Source organism: Thalassophryne amazonica, chromosome 8, assembly GCF_902500255.1.
Source record: "Thalassophryne amazonica chromosome 8, fThaAma1.1, whole genome shotgun sequence".
Lineage (NCBI taxonomy): Eukaryota > Metazoa > Chordata > Actinopteri > Batrachoidiformes > Batrachoididae > Thalassophryne > Thalassophryne amazonica.
The window spans coordinates 86643261-86671229 of NC_047110.1; the positions used below are offsets into that span (position 1 = coordinate 86643261).

At 42.5% G+C, this 27969-nt stretch overlaps 1 protein-coding gene across 1 annotated transcript in view; it reads right to left on the reverse strand.

Annotated features, from left to right (window-relative positions):
* Nucleotides 1-3760: 3760 nt before the first annotated feature.
* si:ch211-236l14.4 (SITS-binding protein) overlaps nt 3761-27969 on the reverse strand; it is a 73451-nt gene continuing 49242 nt past the window's right edge. Inside the window, exons 3-10 of the mRNA XM_034176883.1 lie at nt 27157-27364; nt 26873-27023; nt 18786-18983; nt 16017-16285; nt 15758-15894; nt 10459-10580; nt 5915-6094; nt 3761-4345 (exon numbers count right to left, since the gene is read on the reverse strand). Coding sequence (XP_034032774.1) covers nt 4172-4345; nt 5915-6094; nt 10459-10580; nt 15758-15894; nt 16017-16285; nt 18786-18983; nt 26873-27023; nt 27157-27364 — 1439 coding nt within the window. The 3' untranslated portion in view covers nt 3761-4171. The remainder of the gene's footprint in view (nt 4346-5914; nt 6095-10458; nt 10581-15757; nt 15895-16016; nt 16286-18785; nt 18984-26872; nt 27024-27156; nt 27365-27969) is intronic.

Consider the following 27969-nt stretch of genomic DNA (forward strand, 5'->3'; position numbering starts at 1 on the left):
AATGAGCCCTTCATATCTACATGGGAGCCCCCCCTACAAACACACACACACACGCTTATGAAGGCTACCATGTGGCTCACCTTCTTGATAAAGTAACTGTGCAATCTGCAACCTCACCACTAGATGGCAATAAATCCTACACACTGTCACTTTAGATAATCTGTTTAACTGCCTGACCTCTTGTCTCTTGTACATTTATGTGCATCTACCTCTTAAATGGCAGTAATAATCTTTATTGTTTATAAAATGTGTGAATGCTTTAGTAAAGTGACAGCATTTTGTCATAATGTGTAGGGTATCCAAATACTCTGCAGGCATTTAGCAGTAGTTGAACCGGTACCTGGATGATCTACTACCTCCACAGTGTGCAAATGGACTACACTATGTTATTCCATGAACAACAACTTCCCATGAAAATTTACAGATGGTAGACATTCGTGAAAATAGCAGCAGTGTCCAAGCAGCTAGCAACTCAAAACAAGCCACGTCTGGGAGCATGCACTGGTGCTGCACTTTGCTGCATCCACAACACCACAGAACCACCTTGGGTCCTGGATGGCAACCACCCAGATGGACAACCGGTCCATTGCCACATCTCTAAAATAACTATCTACTGCAGCCAGGTGAAACATGGGTGTCAACTTTGCCTTCTCCAGCTACTGGGGTCCTCAACACTCAGTCGCCTGTGTAAATGGAATTACCCAAGGATCCCCCAAAGACACCTAGTACCAAAGACATCCAGTTGTCAACTTCGGTCACTGGTTAGTGTCCAAGATCCACAACCATACAGCAAGACAGACAACACCAGGATCCTAAAGACTTGGACCTTTGTTCGCCTGTGAAGCTATCGGCATCGCTAAACACCTCTGTCCAGTGACCTCATGACTCCATAAACTTTTCCCAGGCACCTGTCGATCTCAAAGACCGAGGACCCACAGACACGTTTGTCACAGCCGAGATAAGTGAAGTTCAACTCTTTCGTCACATACAGATACACTTCATTAAAGTCATTAAAATCCTGAATCTTCGTGTTGATCCAGGATAATCTCAAACCCAGACACTACAATTCCTCACTCAGCATCTCAAGTGCTGCAATCAGAGTATCCATTGATTCTGCAAAGGGGCTGTGGCCTTTACCTGGTTTGGAATTAATAAAAATTAAGGCCTGATAAGGAGGCAGATTGTGCACATTTCAGGATTAGATCGAATATTGCTAAGTATTGGCTGTATCTTAGGATAGACCTATATTAAGGCATCCAATAGATATGGTGAAATCAAAGTTCAGTTAAAGAAGACTGTGGCCTTCATTTTCTCACAAAAAGCCAATCAGCATTGCTGTTGCAGCGAACATTAATCTGACACAAATTTTAGTGTATGATGATCAGCAGGCAAACTATTTACAGCTGAGCTGGTAATGTTATGAGTTTAGCATTAGCAATTCACAAAGTGTCAAGACAGAGCTGTGCTTGGAAAACCCAGGATAACGGTTTCAACATCCAACATCCATCGGTTGCAATCATGATCAAAAACAGAGTATAAGAAAAAGTTCAAAACATCGATCATATGTTGACTTATCTCATTTATAGTAGCTTCAGTACAATGTTTGAACAACTGCGTGTGTACAAACCTCAAGACAGTAAGTTTTGAAACATTTCAAAACATTGTCTATTTCAAATGTTTCTAAAATGGTTCAAGGTTTCAAAAGTGCCACCAAACTGATCACTATTTGGCTCATAACTCAAAACACAGGTGCTGGCATTCAGAAATCTAGAGGATTGATTTATATACCAAGACCTCCCTGAATGAGAATGCAGTGAACATTGTCATTCAGTGAATATCTTTCCTCCACATGAGGAGCCAAATACTTTTAGGTAGGCACTGGCATGCACATGCAATTCTATTCAAATTATTTTGTTTATATAGCACCAAATCACAACAAAGTTGCCTCAAGGCACTTCACACTAGTAAGGTCTAACCTTACCAACACCTAGAGCAAACACACAGGTGACAGTGGTAAGAAAAAACTCCCTCTGATGATTTGAGGAAGAAACCTCAAGCAGACCAGACTGAAAGGGCCATTCTACCAAAAAGGTTTACAATACAGAACACAACACAACAACAATTGATGCGAGTCCATGGAGGCATCCAGTCCATCATCTGGGGTCATCAAGCCACTCGTTGGATCTGTTCCTACAGCAAAGTCCGTCCAGCACCCACCACAGAAATCATCCAATACAGCACGTGGATCCAGCCGCATCTCGAACAGACAGAAAAAGAAAACAGAATGAGTTGGCCAGAAAAACTATACTTAAGGTATAACTGCCAGCATTAAGCAACAGGGAAGTAGAAGAAATGCTAAAGGTGATCGTCTGCCACAAGCCCTAAGCTTCACTAACAGTCCCAGACTTTAGCTAAAGTTGAGGCCGAGACCCGCTCAGTTCACTAATAAAATGAATTTAAAAGGGTAGGAGGCATAGTACCATACTATGCCAGTATGCTAGCCATACGAAAGGGAGAATAAATGTGTCTTAGGTCTGGAATTGAAAGTCTCTACAGAATCTGACTGTTTTATTGACACAGAGAGATCATTCCACAGAACAGGGGCATGATAAGAGAAGGTAAAAGTGTAAAGTTACTTTGAGTACCAATGGATCAAATATTCATTCATTCATACAGTCAACATAAAGTATGATACTAAGAATCAAGATGATACTGCCACATCAACAACCTGCTACAAGCTCCCGTTATCATCTACCCATTTTCTGGTTCAGCACATAGGAAGAAGCTTGCCTTAGTCGACTGTATGCAACATCAAAGGGTCCGACAATGCTTTGCAGTTCAAGATCTCAAACCATTCAAAATCAGTGTGAGCTCTTAGTAAAACTGAGCGACACAAGTTAGATTGAACATGCAGTTAAAATACTCACCACTAATTGAGGTAGAAACAAATAATTCATTTGAAATTTTTGGTGTGGCCAAACAAACTGGCTACCCTTCTGGAGCCACCCATGTAGAGAATCCAGTTAGGATTTAAGCTAACTGAGATCTTTAACACACAACTGTCATTACTGAACAAAAGAAAGTGATAAAAGTGGGACACAAGAAGAGAATTTAAATAACTCCTCGAGGTGTATCTTAAATTGCCACTGTGAGACTACTCTGTCAACCATTTCTGGTAAATCTAAGAAACATACAAGAGCATATTCCCATCAAACAAATGAATGCGTTGTATTTCTACCTATGTGGCAAGATCCAATCAAAATCTTTTCTTATTTCTCTTATAACATGTTTAGTCACTTATGAAACAACAACCTGAAACATCCTACAAAGCTAAACAGCCTGTTAAGCTAGCAGGCTAGTAAGTGGGTAGCATGTAGCTGATAAATGCTAATACAGCCAAACTTTACAATGACAGTGACTTGGCCTCAAGTGCATCTGGTTTACAGTACTAAGAGACATTCAGATGTGTCCAACAAAAGTGGTATGTTGATAAATTAAGTAAACCATTTTAAGAGTACTAAGTGCTAAAGGAAGATAAGTTTCTGTGTTTGACGGTGACCACCTTGTTAAACAGAAAAAACATAACTTGAGGTACATTCATAAAATGTCAGCCCTTCGGTCTGAGAAGTTCAAGTAAAACCTTCTGCGATAAGTGAGCAACACATACGGTACCAACGATGCGTCCGTCTCCATTTCCATCAGCAATATTCCATCCGAAAAGCATTTTGTTTCACAAAGCCAGTTCCAACGTCTTCCTTTTGTCCTTGCATATCTTCATTTGGTCTTCTTGAGAGATTCAAATTCTTTTTCTTTTTTTTTTTTAGCAAACAAGGTGGGCTTGCTTTGTTCCTCCTTATCAAGAGAGCCAGCAGCAACTAAATGTTTGAAGACTGTAGAAATGCAGCATGTAAACACACAGATTTCTCCTTACGATTGAAAAGTCTGGAAACAAATCAGCCGAGGTAAAACCGATTAACATAAAAAAAGAAGAAAAACTATCACAGAGGGGACAAAATACAAATCATCTTAAATTGTAAAGTGCAAGTAAAAAAAAAAAACGTCTTTCTACATGTAATCAAGACAGGACTCTGAGAGTCAGTGGTCTTTTGTGGAAAAGTGCAAGTTGAGAACAGCACAAATATTATAACTTTTGGCCGATCTGATCTTTGACTCAGCTTCTCCGTAAGAAAACAGCCACCTCCTCCAAGGCCACAGGGTAGTTCGTTAGCATCGTCCCGCCGTCAAACACCTGAGCGTTCCGGTTGTCCTGCCACTGGAAGCCCCCATCAGGTAAATAGATATCCCTCTCCACTGCCCCCTTCTGCACCACGGGTGCCACCAGGACCTGGAAATGGGCAGCAACACATTTTTGTAAAACTTAATCCAGTCATTGGAGAGATTAATTAGAAAGACATCAAGTCAGATTTGGTTCATGTGTCATGAGCTTGGTTTCACAGCCATGGCCAGTCAGGTCCATAAGTATTTTAGCAGTGACACTATTTATTTGTACTTTTGGTCCTTTACACCACCACAGTGCAATTTAAATGAAATAATCAAGATGTGCATTGAATTAACTATTTAAGAATTACAACCATTTCAGGTGGCATAAAAAATGGACAAAATAAGGTTTATTTTTAATACAGATGGTCACTTTTACAGGCAGTTTTTTTTAGACGGGTGAGTAGATGAATACATGAGCATTTCCATGTCACTGGGTGTATCTTTGACTTCATTAATATTAATAATTAAGAAATGCAAACAGTATGGTATTGTATGCTAAATCTGTCTACAGTAGGCTTTTCTCAATAACTGAGTGACTGTTCTAGAAGAAGACTAGTGAGGGAAGCTACCAAGACACATAGACAACTTGCAGGACTTATAGACTTCTGTGGCTGTGATTGTAGAAACTGGGGGTGGCAAAAGCTACACGGTAGAGTGGAACAGAGAAGGATTTTAACAACAATAATAATAATAATAAAACATTGAATCTAGGCTTGTGTCTCCCACACTCTAAAAAAGGAACTGCTGTCTCAATGAGGAAAAATTGATGTAATAACAACTCTTTGCGGCTTCCCTCACGAGTCCTCTTCTTGCACAGTGACTCACTTTTTGAGAACTGCTACTGTTTGTATCTTAATAATTGATGTAAATGAAGTCCAAGACATATTCAATGTCTTGGAAATGTGAGAAGGGGGGCAAAGCTCTCGATTTACCGATCGATCTACGTTCCGATCCTCACCTATGGTCATGAGATTTGGCTCATGACCGAAAGAACGAGATCGCAAGTACAAGCGGCCGAGATGAGTTTCCTCCGCAGGGTGGCTGGGCGAGCTCGGAGTCGAGCCGCTGCTCCTCCACGTCGAAAGGAGTCAGTTGAGGTGGCTCGGGCATCTTTTTTCGGATGCCCCCTGGACGCCTCGTTGGAGAGGTGTTCCGGGCACGTCCCACTGGGAGGAGGCCCCGGGGAAGACCCAAGACACGCTGGAGGGACTACATCTCTCAGCTGGCTTGGGAACGCCTTGGGGTTCCCCGGAGGAGCTGGAGGAGGTGTGTGTGGATCGGGAGGTCTGGGCGGCTTTGCTTGAGCTTCTGCCCCCGCAACCCGACTCCGGATAAAGCGGAAGAAAATGGATGGATGGATGGATGGAAATGTTCATGTATCCATCCACTGAAGAAAACTCGCTACAGAGCTGAAAATTGTATTAACAATAACTGTGATGTTTTGTTCATCCAAAATAAATAAGTTAATTAAAATACACTATTTTGTACAGTGGAGCCAAACATTTTGAACTTATATAATGCACAAGCAACAGTAAATACCATTGATCGCCCACTCAATCCGTTAATGTCAGTATCCAATGTAATGGACAGACGTTGACAGAAGAAACACAAACCCCTCCTCTCACTGAGTCACCTCGTCTCCAAGGAGGAACTGGTCATCAATGGTGAAGGTCACGGGGTCTCTTGGACTGAGCCACCACACTGGCCGGTAGATGGGGTTTCCTGTCATCCGCCACTCTTCAGCATACTTTTGTATGACAGGGACCACAAAGTCCTGGTGCCAGGCTATGTAGGCCCGAGTCAGGTTTAGCACCTACAGAGGGAGAACCGATCAGATTAAATAGACATTTCGTGTATTCTTGTGTGGAGGAAAGTCACACAAGAATACAGAGTGGCACATCTCTCTGCTTCTTGTATGGGAATGTTCTTTGTTTGGCATGAAGTAGTAACATTTTTGGAGACGTGGATGTGACAATCCATGTCGGTCTCCCCATATTTATGCCTTCTAGGAGGCAAAACAGAAAAACTAAATGTGACAAAAAGTGCATAGTTAGGTTTGACAGCTGGGATCACTTCAGCTGCCAGAGTAATAATGAAACACACACACACACACACACACACACCCCACAAAAGGCTGCTAATCACCCACATACATAATACTTCAAGTGGAAAGTGCTAATGAGTGAAATAATCCTGTATGTTTAACTTGTACAGTTTTATTTTCCCAAAGTAGGAAAACTTGTTTTCATTGTCATCTGCCGTTCCATTGTCTGACTTAATGTTGTACTTTGAAATTAGAAAAATAAATCACACACAATAACTTTTAAAAAATCCATAAGGACTTAAAAAAAAAAAAACTTTAATTCTTCTTTTTTTGTATTAAAATACACTGTTTTTTTTGGTGGTGGTGGTGGTGGGGGGGGGGGGGGTGCTGTTCCTTTGGGCAAGAAGGAGTTAGCTCAGTGGCTAAAGAGCTAGTCTGTCAATATATAGACCTGGGTTCGAATCCTTCTCATGCTACCTGTCTGTGTCCTTGGATACGACACTTAATCTGCATTGTCTCAGACCACCCAGCTATAAATGGGTACTGGCCTTGGCTGGGGAAGTAACCTGCATTGGACTGGTGTCCCGTCCAGGAGGAGCGGTAGACGCTCATCTGCTTGATGCTATGAAATCTGGAGATAAGCACCCAGAGACCTGAGGGCCCATATAGGATTTACTTCTTTGGGCAAGAAAATAGACAGATAGTGCAGATCCAGATAAAAGTTTGGATCCTGCTAAACAAAATGTGTTCCCAACCCGGGGACGCCCCCACCCCACCCTTGGGAATCACCTTATACAAGCCCTGGCAAGAATTATGGAATCACCGGCCTCAGAGGATGTTCATTCAGTTGTTTAATTTTGTAGAAAAAAAGCAGATCACAGACATGACACAAAACTAAAATCATTTCAAATGGCAACTTTCTGGCTTTAAGAAACACTATAAGAAATCAGGAAAAATAATTGTGGCAGTCAGTAACAGTTACTTTTTTAGACCAAGCAGAGGGAAAAAAATATGGAATCATGAAAAACAAAAGAACGCTCCAGCACATCACTAGTATTTTGTTGCACCACCTCTGGCTTTTATAACAGCTTGCAGTCTCTGAGGCATGGACTTAATGAGTGACAAACAGTACTTTTCATCAATCTGGCTCCAACTTTCTCTGATTGCTGTTGCCAGATCAGCTTTGCAGGTTGGAGCCTTGTCATGGACCATTTTCTTCAACTTCCACCAAAGATTTTCAATTGGATTAAGATCCGGACTACTTGCAGGCCATGACATTGACACTATGTGTCTTTTTGCAAGGAATGTTTTCACAGTTTTTGCTCTATGGCAAGATGCATTATCATCTTGAAAAATGATTTCATCATCCCCAAACATCCTTTCAATTGATGGGATAAGAAAAGTGTCCAAAATATCAACGTAAACTTGTGAATTTATTGATGATGTAATGACAGCCATCTCCCCAGTGCCTTTACCTGACATGCAGCCCCATATCATCAATAACTGTGGAAATTTACATGTTCTCTTCAGGCAGTCATCTTTATAAATCTCATTGGAACGGCACCAAACAAAAGTTCCAGTATCATCACCTTGCCCAATGCAGATTCGAGATTCATCACTGAACATGACTTTCATCCAGTCATCCACAGTCCACGATTGCTTTTCCTTAGCCCATTGTAACCTTGTTTTTTTCTGTTTAGGTGTTAATGATGGCTTTCATTTAGCTTTTCTGTATGTAAATCCCATTTCCTTTAGGCGGTTTCTTACAGTTCGGTCACAGACGTTGACTCCAGTTTCCTCCCATTTGTTCCTCATTTGTTTTGTTGTGCATTTTCGATTTTTGAGACATATTGCTTTAAGTTTTCTGTCTTGACGCTTTGATGTCTTCCTTGGTCTACCAGTATGTTTGCCTTTAACAACCTTCCCATGTTGTTTGTATTTGGTCCAGAGTTTAGACACCGCTGACTGTGAACAACCAACATCTTTTGCAACATTGCGTGATGATTTACCCTCTTTTAAGAGTTTGATAATCCTCTCCTTTGTTTCAATTGACATCTCTTGTGTTGGAGCCATGATTCATGTCAGTCCACTTGGTGCAACAGCTCTCCAAGGTGTGATCACTCCTTTTTAGATGCAGACTAACGAGCAGATCTGATTTGATGTAGGTGTTAGTTTTGGGGATGAAAATTTACAGGGTGATTCCATAATTTTTTCCTCACAATTGAGTGAGTCCATATTTTTTTTCCCTCTGTTTGGTCTAAAAAAGTAACCGTTACTGACTGCCACAATTATTTTTCCTGATTTCTTATAGTGTTTCTTAAAGCCAGAAAGTTGCCATTTGAAATGACTTTAGTTTTGTGTCATGTCTGTGATCTGCTTTTTTTCTACAAAATTAAACAACTGAATGAACATCCTCCGAGGCCGGTGATTCCATAATTATTGTCAGGGGTTGTACTTCTGCATGTGTGCGGGGGGCAGCCTTTTTAGATACTTGGGGGGTCTCCAAGAAAAAATAGGTTTGCAACCAGTGTTTTCATGGACTCACTGTGCTATAACAAATATGACTAAAATCACATCATAGAGGAGTGGACCAGTACTTTGGCTGAGGTTTGCACTCTGAGTGCCATTGTGCTTTGTGCTCTGTTTTCTTTCAGAGCCACAGGCATCTTTTATTAAAATCCGGCAAAGTATATTCACAACAGAATCTGCAGCAAATGAGTGACTCTGACCGACAAAAACCTAATTATCTACCACAAGGATTTTGAATTAAAACGAGTATCAACAATAATGTCTGCTGAAGACATTTGTGCCATCTCTCCATGCAGACGACAGACGTTTAGACCGGCAGTGTTGATTTTAGTGGTTCAACAGTGTCCAAGTCTTTCTCCTGGCCAACCACCTCCAACATTCCTGGAAGGGTCACATCATCTCTGGAGTCTCTTGACAAAAACAAAAGTTGACCGCATCTACACAAAATCTCTTTTTACGAGATGGGATGGAGCACATTTGTAGGAATGAGCTTGAAGTTGCGGCACTCTTGTGATTTGAGAAGTCAGGCATGTGTGTGGTTTGAGGTTTTATTGTGATCTGAATCCATTGCAGTCGACACCGCGACTTGTCAAGTCAGCGCAGTAAAGATGTAAAGATGCGTCACATTTAAGGTTAAAATAAGTGCAAGATAGTTTATCAGTGGATGTGCAGCAGTTTGTCAGAAGGCCATGAGAGGCCCAAATGGAAAACATTACTCCTGTCAAATGTCTAGCAATCGAAAAGGCCTATTTTTTTTTATCTTTGTCACACAACCACTACATTTTTTTCTGCCCAGGACTCGGTTGCCATCACCCCGTCATCCTCATCAAAAACGCCTGGAATTCTTAAATATTTTCCAAATCTTGTCCTCAGATTCATTATCATTCCTGCTGCAGTGGCGAGACGACACGATAAATCTAGAAGAGGAATTATAATGCAGAACAGATGGACTCTTAACCACAGGTGACAACGGGTGGGGTCCCAACAATCACTCCTATTGATAGAAGCATGAAAGAAGAAAAACAGCCCACCTGGAAACATCAAATGAATTTATTTTCGTAACCTGAGCTTGGAACCTACGTTGTGAACAGCATCGCTATTTATCTCCGGACTCTTTGAGACCTGGGTTTCCTGGCGTGGAATATGAACATTCCTGATTTCCAGTGGTGAGAGATGGAGTGTGGAGACGCCACTCTTAGGTTTTGATAATCCAGCACTCAGCAGCAGCCATGCCCCCCCGCTTCCAAACACACTGACCCTCTCACTAACACAGTGGGAACTTCTCAGCACTCGCCCTCACAGATGAGGTGAGGCTGGATGGGTTCATAAACTCTTGCTCCACTGCATCTTTACATACAAAGTCAGTATGAGGAGAAACCATAACCTTGCTCACGCTCTTTTAATCTGTCTAATTAGCAGGATTCACACATCGCTTCACACGATGTCCCAAGTGTAAATCTTCACAATGTGAAAATCTTGTTATCAAGTCTGGAAAGGAATGTGCACTACGTTGCCAGGGCACCTCGGTCTGGGAGTACAGGCAGGGTCTGAAAATGAGGGATTTATAATTTTTGACGAAAAAGGAAAAAAAGGTTTTTGTATACCCGGTCCTCTCCGCAGACCCACGGCGGTGTGTGGAAATTGATAACAGGGAGAAAGGCTGCAATCTCCAACCAGCGGATGAACAATTCCTCATCAGTGACCAGCTCTCCAGACAGAGAACCTCCTGTACGGACAGAAACGGGCATTAACAGAAGAGATATTCATCATCACAAGTCCTCAACACATCTGAGTACTAAGAGTACTTTTTAAGATTCATTAATGCTCCAGCACTGATTGTGTCAGTCATTTGCATTAATACAAAAGCCCAAGTACGAGGTCTGTTAGAAAAGTATCCGACCTTATTTTTTTTTTTCAAAAACCGTATGGATTTGAATCACGTGTGATTGCGTCAGCCGAGCTTGAACCCTCGTGCGCATGCGTGAGTTTTTTCATGCCTGTCGGTTGCGTCATTCGCCTGTGAGCAGGCTTTGAGTGAGGTGTGGTCCACCCCTCTCGTCTACTTTTTATTGCGAATAAATGTCTGAACGATTTGGAGCTTTGCTGCATCAATTTTTTTCCAGAAACTGTAAGAGACCTCCAGGTGGACACCGTTCGAAAAATTAATATGGCTTTCAGGGACGATTTTATGGGGATTAAACAGATTAAGGAGTGTTACTGCCCCTTTAAGGACGGCCCACAACTGCTGAGAGCGCAGCGCGTTCCCAGCGCCGATGGACAGGCTGACAACCCGCACAAACAACCAGATCATTTCCAACATGAAAGCTTTGTTGATCCGGGACCTCGTCTGACTTTCACAAAAAGGCAGAAGATGTAGACATCAGCACTTTTTCCGGCACATTCCACCATTACAGGAGGTTTTTTTTCATGGAAAAAGAAGCCGAGGGACGCGCCACGGAGCCGTTCATTACGCGGGACAAAACCACCTCGGTGTTGGTCTCACAGGACGGCTTAAAGGTGGATTTCAGATGGATTTCGGTTGCTTTCCAGTCGTGTGAATATCCGATTGTGATTGTGCATGAGCTGAACATGCCAGAACATGTCCTGTGAGGCTTCATCACGGTGTTTCTTTTCGCCATGCAGCTCCGCCGCGACACGCGGAATTCCTCCGCCTTTGTTCCTCTTTCCATGACAAAAACTCCTGTAACAGTGAAATGTGCTGTTCATTTCTAAACTGGACGCTGTCTTGATCCGGTATATCATCTGACTAGCACAGGAATTGTGAAAAGGCGTGGACATCAGCATTTTTTCCGGCACATTCCACTGTTACAGGAGTTTTTTTTTTCATGGAAAAAGAAGCCGAGGGACGCGGATTCCAGTTGCTTTTCTGTCGTGTGAATATCCAAGAAATTGAGCTTGAGCTCGACAAGCCCCAACATGTCCTGTGAGGCTTCATCACGGCGTTTCTTTGCGCTGAGCGGCTGCACCACGACGCGCCGAACTCCTCCGCACGTCTGTCATAATGTGTCGGAAAAAGTGCTGATGTCCACGTCTTTTCACAATTCCTGTGCTAGTCAGAGGACATACTGGGTCAAGACAGCGTCCAGTTTAAAAATGAACGGCACATTTCACTGTTACAGGAGTTTTTGTCATGGAAAGAGGAATAAAGGTGGAGGAATTCCATGCGTCGCGGCGGAGCTGCATGGCGAAAAGAAACACCGTGATGAAGCCTCACAGGACATGTTCTGGCATGTCCAGCTCATGCACAATCACAATCGGATATTCACACGACTGGAAAGCAACCGGAATCTGTCTGAAATCCACCTTTAAGCCGTCCTGTGAGACCAACACCGAGGTGGTTTTGTCCCACGTGAAGAACGGCTCCGTGGCGCGTCCCTCGGCTTCTTTTTCCATGAAAAAAAAACTCCTTTAACGGTGGAATGTGCCGGAAAAAGTGCTGATGTCCACATCTTCTGCCTTTTTGTGAAAGTCAGAGAAGGTCCCGGATCAACAAAGCTTTCACGTTGGAAATGATCTGGTTGTTTGTGCGGGGTGTCAGCCTGTCCATCGGCGCTGGGAGCGTGCTGCGCTCTCAGCAGTTGTGGGCCGTCCTTAAAGGGGCAGTAACACCCCGTAATCTGTTTAATCCCCATAAAATCGTCCCTGAAAGCCATATTAATTTTTCGAATGGTGTCCACCTGGAGGTCTCTCACAGTTTCTGGAAAAAAATTGATGCAGCAAAGCTCCAAATCGTTCAGACATTTATTCGCAATAAAAAATAGACGAGAGGGGTGGACCACACCTCACTCAAAGCCTGCTCACAGGCGAATGAAGAAACCGACAGGCATGAAAAAACTCACGCATGCGCACGAGGGTTCAAGCTTGGCTGACGCAATCACACGTGATTCAAATCCATATGTTTTTTGAAAAAAATAATAAGGTTGGATACTTTTCTAACAGACCTCGTATTGCTATTCATCACATTCAGTATTATAGCAGACAAAAATTATTTTCCACCAAAAGAAGAAAAGAAGAAAAAGTACCAAAAAGAGCATGCTTCATTGAGACAATGACGTTTGGTGGCAATCCACATCTGACTGAAAACATTGATTGAATAAGTCAATAAGTCATTGACTAAGTCTATTTCAGGTGATCAGCACGGACCATCTTGTTCTTAAAAGGCTTTATTTCCTGCTGCCTGCTACAGGATGCTGTATTGTCTACTCTGTTTTTCATAGGAGCGTTACAGCGCAACCTACAGGTCTGGCATATAAAGTGTTTTCAGTGGCCCACAGCTGACATGGAACATTATTAACCGGTTCAGGAATGATTATTTTTTGTTCTAACCGGGTCACGAACATCAATTTTGCAGTGGAACCCAAAACCAGACTCATTAAAATACTGTTTCTGTTCGGTACAAAACAGTTGGGAAAAAATTCTGGTACAAAACCCTGAATACAAAGACCTTGAGACCCCAAATGGATAAAATTCCTGCCCCAAAACCCCTCCATCCTATGCTACCACTGAGCTTTACTAGAGTATACCTGCACAGCTCAGTGGGACAGGAGTTGGGCTAATGCAGACCTGGGTTTGAATGCAGTCATGCTAGTTTGTGTAATTAGAAACAACACCCAATCTGCACTGTTCCAGTCCACCCAGCTGTAAGTGGGTGCCAGTCATGGCTAAGTAAATATAACCCACAATGGTTCTGTAGACCATCATGCATGTTACACTACATTAACCATGGATTCAACACTGGCACTAATGGACCTTGGGCCTATAATGTGTGTTTACGTGGTTGCCATCCAAGACCCAAGCTGGTTCCATAGTATGGTGGATGTGGTGACATGCAGCACCAGTGCATACCAGACTTGACCTCTGTTAAATATATTTGTGTATTTATATATCATTTTATAATTGTGTTTTCTTTGCTATTGTTTTGGTATTACATAATTACTTTACTTAAATGGTTATATTCTTAGTTTGGTATATTTTTAATCTGTTATTTGCCTAAAGGTGCATGTTGAACTGGGCAGAACCAGTTTTACCACTTAGAACAAAGAGATTCAAGTTACAATATAAATTATTATAATATGTCCCATTATCGCACGGGTTATGGGCAGGGGCTGGATCTCCCTCTAATGCCCACGGGGACCAATAAGGGAAGGATTTTGTGAAATAAGGACTACCTTTGTCACGTCCATGTTGTGTTTTATAAAAACCTTTGTTTGAGGTTCTGAAAGGATGGATCTCCTGTGAGAGAGAAGTTCTTCAGAATCCAGGCCTGTTTTTCACTGTGACTTTGAATAAATTTAAACTGACAAATAGTTTGACTCTGTACTTTTTAAGGGACAGTATTAAGCCCTGGTCCCACCGAATCATGAAGGATGAATAATGAGCTACATAGCATGTTTTTTTTTCGTATGAGTCCAGTTATTCAACAATCATGGGAGAATAGTGGCTCTGAGATGCTCTTAGAGGCAGAATATTCGGCTAACGAGGTTCATCTCTATTTTCAAGAAGTTAAACATTTAGCAACAGCAGCGTGGGGCAGTTTGTGTACAAGGTACTACGAGGACAAACGAGGATTTTAGAAGTATGTTTGTGGTGAGGACGATGCTGGGAAAAGTCCATTATCTGAACACCTGGTGGCTATGAGGACAGGACAGGCTATTTTGGACAGGCTATTTTGGCTCAGCCCTCTTGCGCACTACAATCCCTCCTGCTTTGTGCGCCGGACTCTATATATAAAATAATTATTTTGTAGCGGATTAATCTTTTTCTGTCAGAGCTTGGATGTTGAAAACACCTCTAATCGCTTCTGGAATCACAGAGGACATTTGGAGCTTTTTTTCCTGTCTCTGTCTCATGCTCTGAGGTGGAGAACATATTTGGAACAGCTTAAAAAGTAATTATTTGGAATGTTTTTACTGTAATAGCTTGGTAAAACAGTTGCATGTTTATTCCTTCTATATAAGCAGCTGTAAAAATCTGTTTATGAGAGATTTAACATGTTGTTATAATGGATCAGATGAGCTGCGCTCTGTGCGCACTGGGGCAATGACTTGCATTCAAGATGAGCACACAAAGTTGGATCACAGTGTCAAAATGACTGTGTGTTTAAAGCCACGGAAGAAATAAAGCCAGTGAGAAGAAGTGCAGAGGTAACTGTTCAGGAATGCAGAATGCCAATGCACAAACAACACATGACTCTGGAACACAGGTGAACAACAGCCTGGTGCACGGATGCGCACACCGGCCAGGCTGTACAGGAGTGTCTATTTTTGGACTACGTTTAAAAAATGACAACATCTTGAATGGATGCTGTGAATTGAAAACCACACTTTAAAGAGACCAAGTGTGGGAGGGGTGGAGATTTGGACCAAACCCATGCCTAAATGTACACCAGCGTCGAGTTATCATGGCGCTACATGGATCATATGTGGCTTAATGTGGATCATATGCGGCGACACAAACCATTCGAGGCTGGAAGGGGCTGAAATGACAGGTCGCGTGGCTCATTAGAGGCTGATACCTGGCACATATGGATCATTCTTCAAATAATCACTGACACACTCATGCATGGCTCATTATTCATGGCTTTTTATTCGGTGGGACCGACGCTTTACAATACGATAACACCTCCATCTTGGTGGAGGAAACACAACATTTTACAGATGCAGGTGAAAGGCTAATCCAAAATACAGCCTAAAATATGTCACGTCTTAACTTAACGAAGCCATTTTTGTACAGCCAAAACCTTTTATATAAATGGACTGCATTTATATAAAATGATGAATCATATTCACGCATCATCTGTAACCCGGGAGCAACTTTGCAACTTCAGGACTAGAAATGCTCCTAGTAAAGGTGATGAAGGTGACCAATAGCTTGTGGTATTACCTACTGCATCAGGAATGAGGAAGTTGTATCCCAGCAGAGCGTGGTGCAGCAGGGAGGTAATGATGCCCTTCAGGCCCAGTGAGCTCCAGTCAGACTGTAAGGGGGTCATGGTCACAAACAGCGGCTTGTGGCTTGAGCTGGTGGGACACAAACAGAAGAAATGTCAGCCAGCCTTAAGGAGGAGCGTTGACCGGAGGAGCCATCCTGAAGATCCCGCTCTTCCAAGGATAAACCATACTAGAACGTTTGAAGGCATTACCGTGTCCCTGCTGTCATGATGGTGGAGTCTCCTATCCTGGTGGCCAGGTCAGCAAGCAGGCTGATGTACTTGTCTCCATCAAGAGCTTGTGGTGGCCGCAGGGCCTGCTCCTCAAACAGATTTCCCTCACCTCCCTCCAGCATGATGTATTCCATCCCAACATGAGCCTGTAAGGATCCCACTCTGTCCAGGAACCAGCTGACAGCTCCCGGGTTGGTGATGTTCAGCTTTACACAGAACCTCCCTCGCCACTGACTCATCACAGGGATCTACAGGAGCAAAGAAGGGCAAAAAAGGAGAATCTGTAGAATTAAAATTATGATTACATGATTTTTACACCTAGTTTTAGTTGAGGTTTTTTTTGTAACTGCAGTGATGGCGCTCATGTAGACAGTAGGGTTTGCTTTTTAGTCACAGTTTTTTCCCCTTTTTTAACATTAATTGCATATGAGAGAGGTTAAAATGTGAATGGAAATGTTTTTTTTTCTCCTTGTTCATCTTCTGTTTATTTTTTTCTTTCTTTTTACATCTGATGCTCAGATGTTTTCATACTTGTTATACAAAAGCACTATTCCTGATATTTTTTCTTATCATTATTGTACAGGACAAAATTCTTGCACAACATAACTCATCTGACAGGATAGGGAACATCAACGCAAAAAATATAGGCAAATTTATAGCACATGGTGTGTTGGTGGTGATCCAGATCACTTTAATTTCATTTCATCTCTTTGTTTTCTTAACAAATTAGTATTTTATTTAATCTCTTTCTTAGTTTAAATAATTGCCTTTATTAAACCTCAAAGGTCTATAGATATGATATTAAAACATTTTTGTTTGCTTTGTTTTTTTGTTTTGTTTGGTATTTCTTGAATTTGACTTGACATCACAGAGATAAATATGTTAGATTAACGTTATTCTTTTACTTATTTAATTTAGTTTATCTCAACTGTTCCCCTTTCCCCTTTTTTCTTTTTCAGTTTTATATATATATATCCATCCATCCATCCATCCATCCATTGTCTTCCGCTTTATCCGGAGTCGGGTCGCGGGGGCAGGAGCTCAAGCAAAGCCGCCCAGACCTCCTGATCCACACACACCTCCCCCAGCTCCTCCGGGGGAACCCAAAGGCGTTCCCAAGCCAGCCGAGAGATGTAGTCCCTCCAGTGTGTCCTGGGTCTTCCCCGGGGCCTCCTCCCAATGGGACGTGCCCGGAACACCTCTCCAGCGAGGCGTCCAGGGGGCATCTGGAAAAGATGCCCGAGCCACCTCAACTGACTCCTTTCGACGTAGAGGAGCAGCGGCTCGACTCCGAGCTCCTCCCGAGTGACCGAGCTCCTCACCCTATCTCTAAGGGAGCGCCCAGCCACCCTGCAGAGGAAACTCATCTCGGCCGCTTGTACTCGCGATCTCGTTCTTTCGGTCATGAGCCAAATCTCATGACCATAGGTGAGGATCGGAACGTAGATCGATCGGTAAATCGAGAGCTTTGCCCCCCTACTCGGCTCTCTCTTCACCACGACGGTCCGATACAGCGACCGCATCACTGCAGATGCTGCACCGATCCGTCTATCGATCTCACGCTCCATCCGTCCCTCACTCGTGAACAAGAACCCGAGATACTTAAACTCCTCCACTTGAGGCAAGGACACTCCACCGACCTGAAGAGGGCAAAGCACCTTTTTCCGGTCGAGAACCATGGCCTCAGATTTGGAGGTGCTGATTTTCATCCCGGACGCTTCACACTCGGCTGCAAACCACCCCAGTGCACGCTGAAGGTCCTAATTTGATGAAGCCAACAGAACCACATCGTCCGCAAACAGCAGAGACGAGATTCTGTGGTTCCCAAACCAGACCCCCTCTACACCCTGGCTGCGCCTAGAAATTCTGTCCATAAAAGTAATGAACAGAACCGGTGACAAAGGGCAGCCCTGGCGGAGGCCAACGTGCACTGGAAACAGGTTTGAGTTACTACGGCAATGCGAACCAAGCTCCTGCTGCGGTTGTACAGGGACCGGATAGCCCTTAGCAAAGGATCCCAGACCCCGTACTCCCAAAGCACTCCCCACAGGGTGCCCCGAGGGACACGGTCGAACGCCTTCTCCAGATCCAGAAAACACATGTGGACTGGTTGGGCAAACTCCCATGAACTCTCGAGCACCCGATGGAGCATGTAGAGCTGGTCCAATGTGCCGCAACCAAGATGAAAACCACACTGCTCCTCCTGAATCCGAGGTTCGACCATCGGTCGAATTCTCTTCTCCAGTACTCTGGAATAGACCTTACCAGGGAGGCTGAGGAGTGTGATCCCCCTATAGTTGGAACACACCCTTCGGTCCCCCTTCTTAAACAGAGGGACCACCACCCCGGTCTGCCAATCCAGAGGCACTGTCCCCGATCGTCACGCGATGTTGCAGAGACGTGTCAGCCAAGACAGTCCCACAACATCCAGAGACTTGTGTGTGTGTGTATATATATATATATATATATATATATATATATATATATATATATATATATATATATATATATATATATATATATATATATATAAACTTGATTTATTGGCAATCCATTTGTCCTCAGTGTTTACACCATTTGGTCATAACCGGAACAAACCTCCAGTAATTTTGTTCATAATTGGACACATACACAGGACTGAAAGCAGTCCTCCTCCATGTGCTACCAGTGCACATTGGTGTGAAGTCCTGTGTGAAATGAGACCAAACTGCATCTGATGTGCTCAAACGTGTCCTGTTCACGTCTCACCAGCTGTCCCTGTGCTGCTGAGGGGAGACTGAGCCAGTAGGCCTCAGTCCCGTCTACGAGGGACGTGTGGAACTGCGTGGTGTCCACGCCCAGGAAAGGGGACAGGGTGATGGAAATGTTAAGAAGCTTGACAAGTGGGAGGTCCCTGGTCAGTCTCTTGGACATCCCTGTTTTCCTGCCATTGAGGTAGTTGTGGTCCTGTACAAAAAGACAGAGACAGAGTAAATCTCACACAGACTCAATGCATGAGTTCAATGAGGAGAATCAGGATCTGAATAGCTTTTATTCACCAAGTATCCACAAAATGCAAGGAATCTGACTTCGGTTTGAGCTCCCATCTTGTACACCAGCATGGACTCCCAAAATCTCCTGTATAATTTGCTGTATTGTCTATTGTGTTGGTAGCATAGGCCAAGAAGAGGGTCACCCCTTTGAGTCTGGTCTGCTTGGAATTTCTTCCTCAAATCATCAGAGGGAGTTTTTCCTTACCACTGTCACCTGTGTACTTGTTCTGGGGGTTAGTAAGGTTAGACCTTACTTGTGTGAAGTGCCTTGAGGCAACTTTGTTGTGATTTGGTGCTATATAAATAAATAAATTGAAATTGAAATTGAGCTGCACTCTCTCTGTACGACATATATAATTATACACTAAACAGTGAATAATTCACAGTAATAAAATGTGCAAATGAAATGTGCAAGTAAGATAAAATGTGCAATAAGAGAAAAAAAATGTGTGAAACACACAAGTGCCTCAGTGTTGAGGACTCTATTAACTGGGGAAGGCCAAGGGAACGTCCATATATATCACCTGGCTGTCAGAGAGACATGGTTATTGTTGAGAGTTGGGGTGGACCAATCGTCTACCTGGATGGTTGCCATCCTGGACCAAAGGTGGTTTCATAGTGTAGTTGATGCTATATTGTGCAAGACCATCACAGCCGTTTAAATTCAACAGGCTGAAATCATCTAGATCAGTTTCTTTGCAAATTTACATGTTAAAACACAGTTTGTCAAATTTTGTAATCTCTCATTATTTACACATTATTATCAAAGAGAGATTTCCGATTGTATAACAAATCCCTTAAAAACCATAAAGCTTTGACCACAGGACAACAATAAGACAAAGGAGCTTAGCACAGTACTGAACTGTGTCTGAGGGTCAATCCTTTTTGGTTTCTAACAACAAAATTACTCCAATGTTTTTAACACAGGCATAAAACAGAAAAAAGTCATGGTGGTCAGACCCTTTACTCTTGTATTTAGTACCTCTGTAACGACCAATTGATGAATAATCCAAATTTTCCAGTGCTGCTTTGTCTTTCCAAATCATAACTGTATTACTTAAACCTAATACAGGAACTGGACAGGCGAGGCCATAGTGAGACTGATGAATACGTATGAAAGCGCAGTGAAAGAGAAGCCCAGTTTTTACAGAGAATCACTGTTAACAGTCACACTTGTGTACTGTCTTACAGTTTATGGACAACATCAAGTTCCGTAAGTTTCCATGCGACTCTGTGCACTTGGTTGATTCTTTATGGCAGTTATTGAGGGAAACCCAGCAGTGTACAGCCAACAAAAGTGGTGTTCAAGATTTTGTATGATGTACCAGAAGACTTGAAATTTTGGGAAGGCAAACTCTAGCTCATCGAACGATGCCTATGAGTCCTCCCATTTTTATATGGTAATAAATGTAGTAATTATCTCCATCATATTTTACTCTCTTTGTTCATCTGTTTATTTGAATTATCAGCAGGATATCTCAAAAGGTTTTTAATGACATCTGGTACAGAGGTAGGTCTCAGATCAAGGAAGAATCCATAAAAATGACTTGGGATAAAGCAAGATGGCAGCGTGCGTAGATGCAGCAGCTCTGTGCTCACACTTTTTGTTTTATCGTCGAGCTACATCACCTGCAGTCAACAAGATCTGCTAAAAATTGGAGTTTCATGCAAGAGAAGTATTACAGTGGAGTCTTCTTGTTCATACAACATCCATAGGAAGCGCAAGCAAAAGTGAGGATGCAGGGCCGGCGGACTAGCCAGGCTACGGAAGTGACAACACAAACCACCGCTTCCCAGCCTCTCCCTCACCAAAGTAATCCCTCTCTAATAAAATGAAGTACTTGAGGCTGCAGATGGCCTCGGATAACGTCACCAGAGACTACTGTGTCCTAGTCTTTACAGAAACCGATGCTCTCCACACCACGCTGACCTACCTGGGGCAACAGGGTAACTACACCCGTCTTCTCTTCATGGATTATAGTTCAGCATTCAACAGCATCCTCTCCCATGGCCTCGTGAGGAAACTGCTGAACCTCATTCCACATGTCTTTGGATTAAAGACTTTCTGTCAAATCACTCACAGAGTCAGGATTGGCCCCCACTTATATCTACAGCTGTCACATGTTTCTGTGTAGGCTCTCAGTTGTCCAGGTGGTTTCCATAGTAGAGAAGCTTGAATCTTCGAAGATTCAAGCTTCTCTACTATACAGCTGTCACACTCAACACTGGTCTCCTCAAGGCTGTATGCTGAGCCCGCTGCTCTTCACTCTCTACATCTCTGACTGCACCCCTATCGACACCAGCAACACTTTCATTAAATATGCAGATGACACCACAGTGGTATCACTGGAGGAGATGAGTCCGCCTACTGGGATGAGGTGGAACAGCTGACGGTGTGGTGTACAGAAAATAACCTGCTCCTGAACACTTCCAAAATCAAGGAGCTAATCATAGACTTCAGGAGAAACAAAACAGAAATCATTGGGAGGACCTGTGTGGAAAGGGACTGGGACTTTTGTTTCCTGGGAGTCCACATAGAGGAGAAACTGACCTGGGACAGGAACACCACACACTTGGTAAAGAAGCCACAGCAAAGGCTCCACTTTCTGAGAATCCTCAGGACAAATGAGCAGAGATTGCTTGTTTCTTTTTACCGCTCTACCATGGAGAGCATCCTCACATACTGTCTCTGTACGTGGTTTACCAGCTGCATGGTGGCAAAAAGGAAAGATCTCCAGAGGGTTACCAAAATGGCAGAGAAGATCACTGGGTGCCCTCTACCCATACTGGGGGACCATAGTAGAGAAGCTTGAATCTTCGACTGGACTGGGTTGCTTGATGTGAGGATGTTTCGCTTCAAATCGCAGACGCTTCCTCAGCTAAAATTCTTGCTCTGGTCGTCTGACTTCTGTCTTGACTCTTGTAGAAAAGAAATCAGACAGACATCAAGGGGCAGATGTTATGTGATCCACTTTCTCTCTGTGTGTTTCTGAACAAAATAGCTCATAAAGTAACTGATGAGTTTGAGCAGAGATGGTGTTTGGATCAGGGAAGAGTTGATGAAACTTTTCTGGTGATCTTCTTCAACAGGTTTCCTGGAATGAGTCAATCATAACTACAGTAAATATTTTCCTTTTTTGAAACTTTCATCAAATGTTACATGAAGAGTATATTTCCAAAATGAGATATATCCATTTTCTTCATTTTGAGAAAATCACAAGGATTTTTTTTTTATTTTGTGTGGAAGTAAATTAATATATTTCAGTAAATCATGGTATAGAAATGTGCTTCATCACTTTGTTACACGCATTAGAAAAAAATGTAAATTCTGTTTAATCTTTTGATAATTTTAATGGCCAAAAATGGCTGTCGTAGTCCAAACACTAATACACGTGTATCCACATTTTTTCCTCTCCAAAATACTACATATCCATGGCTGGAATGGATATATAATATGTAAGAGACACAACACATATCTTGGTTTGGAACCAAACTGAAATTCATGCCAAAAATCAATTTCAATTATTTCCTTTATATATAGCGCCAAATCAGTTGCCTCAAGGCGCTTCACACAGGTAAGGTCTAACCTTACCAACCCCCAGAGCAACAGTGGTAAGGAAAAACTCCCTCTGAGGAAGAAACCTCAAGCAGACCAGACTCAAAATCAACAAGATGTTTCTCATTTTGAGTTACAAAATGAATGGCATGTGTAAAAAGATGTTGGTGGCAGTGGTAATTTATTTTTTCAGAAATGGCGCTTATTTTGTTTTGGAAATCAACTCTTCATATACAAACTGGGCTGTGACTAATCCTTAGTTATTTATTGTAGGTACACTTTAACTGTGAGAGACAGAATCTAAAAAAAATCCAGAAAATTACATTGTATGATTTTTAAATAATTAATTTGCATTTTATTACATAAAATAAGTATTTGATTCCCTACCAACCAGCAAGAATTCTGGCTCACACAGACCTGTTAATTTTTCTTTAAGAAGCCCTCTTATTCTGCACTCTTTACCTGTATTAATTGCACCTGTTTGAACTTGTTACCTGTATAAAAGACACCTGTTCACACACTCAATCAATCACACTCCAACCTGTCCACCATAGCCAAGACCAAAGAGCTGTCTAAGGACACCAGAGACAAAACTGTAGACCTGCACAAGGCTGGGATGGACTACAGGACAACAGGCAAGCAGCTTGGTAGAAGACAACAACTGTTATGATTATTTATTAGAAAGTGGAAGAAACACAAGATGACTGTCAATCTCCCTCGGTCTGGGATTCCATCTCACTTTTTGGGGTAAGGATGATTCTGAGAAAGCTCAGAACTACACAGGAGGACCTGGTCAATGACCTGAAGAGAGCTGGGACCACAGTCACAAAGATTACATTAGTAACACATGATGCTGTCATGGTTTAAAATCCTGCAGGGCAGCAAGGTCCCCCTGCTCAAGCCAGCACATGTCCAGGCCCATTTGAAGTTCACCAGTGACCATCTGGATGATCCAGAGGAGGCATGGGAGAAGGTCATATGGTCAGATGAGACCAGAATAGAGCTTTTTGGAATCAACTCCACTTACCATGTTTAGAGGATGAGAACAACCCCAAGAAAACAATCCCAACCATGAAGCATGGGGGCGGAAACATCATACTCTGGGGATGCTCTTCTGCAAAGGGGACAGGACGACTGCACCGTATTGAAGGGAGGATGGATGGGGTCATGTATTGCAAGATTTTGGCAAACAACCTCCTTCCCTCAGTAAGAGCATTGAAGATGGGTCATGGCTGGGTCTTCCAGCATGACAATGACCCCAAACACACAGCCAGGGCAACTAAGGAGGGGCTCCGTAAGAAGCACTTCAAGGTCCTGGAGTGGCCTGGCCAGTCTCCAGACCTGAACTCAATAGAAAACGTTTGGAAGGAGCTGAAACTCCAAACCTGAAAAATTTGGAAAAGATCTGTATGGAGGAGTGGACCAAAATCCCTGCTGCAGTGTGTGAAAACTTGGTCAAGAACTACAGGAAACGTCTGACCTCTGTAATGGCAAACAAATGTTTCTGTACCAATTGTTAAGCTCTGTTTTTCTAGGTGGCCAAATACTTATTTTATGCAATAAAATGCAAATTAATTATTTTAAAAAGCATACAATGTGATTTACTGGACTTTTGTTTTTAGATTCTGTCTCTCACAGTTGAAGAGTACCTACGATAAAAATTACAGACCTTTCCATTCTTTGTAGGTGGGAAAACCTGCAAAACTGACAGGGGGTCAAATACTTATTTTCCCCACTGTAATATCTGTAGTTTTTCCCAAAGATATTATTCCTATCAACGTTCCATTTTGGTGGCATTCATCCTTGACTGAAAATAGGTATACCAAACTCCAAATGTCAGCTCTCCCCGATTTATCCATGATCGAAGTTATACACACACACACACACACACACACACAGATGCCACTTCACTTTTAATATACTGTGGCGAGCTGCGCGGAAGAACGAAAACTGAGCCAGAGCTTTTGGTCTTTTCTGCATTCTACCAAAATGCAGGTGCTTTTATTTTTACACACCCACAAACAAAGACGGTCGCGGAAGACATCAAACGTACTACACTTCCCAATCATGGTAATGGCAACACGACACTTAACTAAACTGACTAACCCAACTGAACTACAAAAACACAATAAAACAATAACACTAACAACACTGTTAAACTAACATGAACCACAACAACAACATTTACAACTCCAAAACCCTGAACTCCCATGATTCATTGCAGCACAACGTGCATTGTTCACTGGTGTTGGCTATTATCGCTAATTTCTCCATAAAATATTTGTCCTATCAACTTTCCATTTTTGCAGCATTTATCCTTGACCCAAAATCCATAAGCATACCTAACGGCAAATGTCAGCTCTCCCCAGTTTCTGTGTGATCAAAGCCAAACACACACACATGCACGCATACACGCACACAGAGCATCTGAGTGAACCTGCCTGCCCTTGTTTGCTTTCCAAATGTTATTATTCATCACTTTGGAGACTCAAGAACGGAAACCCTCTTAACTTTGTTTCTAAAGAGTTTTGAGCCTCTAACAAGTGAGCCCTCATCAGATTTACAGCCTGGATGATCAAAGAGGCAGATTATGAAAGTGGAAAGTAGGTCAAGGGGCATAGAAAAAACATTAATTCTACTTTGGTCAACACTGTGAAATAGTTTGTTTTAAATTTTCCTTCTGATTATGTATTATTATCAGAACATTTTGCCTTTGGTCTCAAGAGCCACACAGATGTCAACAATTGTTTGGCTCAGTATAGTAAATCCTGCTCAGTCCCTGAGGCTGGTGCTTATCCACGTATACCATAAACTAAAGCATATAAAAGTCTTTGATTCCTCCAGGACAGGACACCAGTCCATCACAGGTTACTTTCTCAGGCAAGTACAGTACCCATTTACATCTGGGTGAACTGGGACGATGGAGGCAAAGTGTCCTGTCTAAGGACATAGACAGGTCATCTAAAGCACACATCTTAAATGAAACTCAGGTCTATGTATTGCGAGTCCAACTCCTATTCCACAGACCCATCTGCTCTGCATTCAGTAGGTATGCATTTTGGTAAAAGCCCCTCTAGTTTTTGTTGTTCTTCTATTTGAATAAATCTATCACCAGAGGCATAACAGCCTTGCTGCATCAGTTTTTAACTTTGGTTCATACATAGATCACAAAAGTTATTGTTTCCATTTTGAGGGATGTCCTGCCCCACAAATTATGGAACAAGTGATCTAGACCAATAACTAAATTAATAACTGAGAAATAAAAATTAACAGACCAAAGCAAATTGCCCAGAGAATGTTTTGTTAAGGATCCCAGTTACTAGCCTTTATTCATGATTACCAAGATTAGATCCTGATCTTTGATCTTGATCATCCTGATTGTTGTGTGCTTCGATCCTTATTACTGATCCTGACTGCTCATTTCAGTTCTACTTGGTGACCTTTATTCCTGATGGCTAAACTTTGATCTTGCTTCTTCTTCTTCAGTTCTGATTGGTGAGCTTTGATACTGATTGCTAGTCTTTAATTCTGATTGCTGATCCTGATTTGATTCTGATAAGTAATTTTTACTTGTGATTATGATCGCTAAACTAATCAAGAGCTGTGATTACAGGATCAGAGATCAAAGCTGAAAGATCTATGACAGGATTCATATAAAATAAATAAGGATAGATGATCAAAAACAATATCCATCCCTTCATCAAGATCCTCACCAAAATCTAATCAACTCTTCCTTCACCCAAAGCCCGCCTCTCTACCAGTGTTAATATCTTTATGCCCTTTTGTAATATCCTGCTGATAAACAAAGAAACAAACAAGCAAACAAACATACAAACCATTGCCCAATAATAATTAATTAATAGCAATATTATAGGATGCAAAATAGTGTTTTTTCTGATAAGACAATTTGGTAGAATTGGAGATGTTTCAAGCAGGGACACCAGTGTGATATCATGTAGCAGTACAGTCTGACTTGATGTCAGGGGTTTGAGGACATTGTTTAAAATTCTGCAGAGGTTCTACCAGGTTGAGATGTACCTTTTCAGCTCTCACACTAGCAGTACCAGTAACAGCACTATTTGGTTCCTTGAACTATTTTTTTGTTTCCTTCATGGCCATAGTGTGGATCATCTTTGATACCTAACTGCAGATTCACACGGGATGTTTCGTTCCTCTTTGGTTCTGTGTTCTTCAGATTTCTCCTGACTGTTGGGTTCTGCACAGTGCACCAGGAGATTACCACTTACCATTTCTGACAGGAGAGTGGTGGAATGTTCATCGAGGGTGATGACTCCATCTCCCAGCTGGTGTCTCCTCAGACGATTAGAGAAGGTTCTCAGCTCCCTCTCCACCTTCGGCCCCAAATCGACATTGGGGAGCAGCTTCCAGAACGGCAGCCTGAGACACACAAATTCCTTTGAGACACTCGGATGGATTTTACTTTATGATTTCCTAAATATAGATAAAGCCATGCCAGGCCACTTTAGGTACCTCCCAGCTCTCTGGAAAAGGTGTTGAAAACCAAACTAACCACAGTGTCTTCATGTTGGGCAGCTCTCGGCTCTGCGGGGACAGTTGCAGCATCGCTTCCTGATGAGCAGCTTTCACATCGTGGGCAACACACACAGTGTACTCCAGCGGGAGCCTCTCCATGCTCGCCAGTGACTGCAGGCAGAACTGCTCTCTGCTGTCCAAGCCCAGCTGCAGGGGAACTTCAGGAGAAACCAACACAGCCACACCTGCAGGATAAGAAGCAACAGAAACACAAGTCAGAGAATCACTGCTGCATCATCACTCCAACAGAGAAAGACTATCGGTCCAACGTGGCTTACAGCGGCGGGCACACTTCAGCTAATCAGCTAACAGCTAATTAGCAAAGCTAACTTTACCATTAGCTTCTTAGCTAACTTTGAAAACCATTAGCAGCCCAGTAAGAGTCCACAAAATTTAGTTCCGCTAACTTGACGCCAGCGAGCAAGTTTTGAGTAAAGTTAACCCTAAAATCATACAGGTTTGTGCCTGTTGTAGTGTATCCACTTATCCAGTTAGCAAAATTGACACATCACGTGAAGGCAACAGGCATCGGCTCGAGGAGATGGAGGAGCAAGAGGTCAGACCAGAGTAAATGCATGAATTAGATTGCTAAAGTTATTTTCCATGTGTTCTTATTTCTTAATATCTCTCATTTTCTACTTTCTGTATTGTGAATAAACTGCACTGTGCCTTTCCATCAATGACCACTGGGAGAAGCTCCAGCTCCAGGTGTAGAAAATGAATAAATGAATGGAAGCTGTTGTTTAATGACATTTTTTTAAATTCAATTACCATCTGAACCTCCATGTTT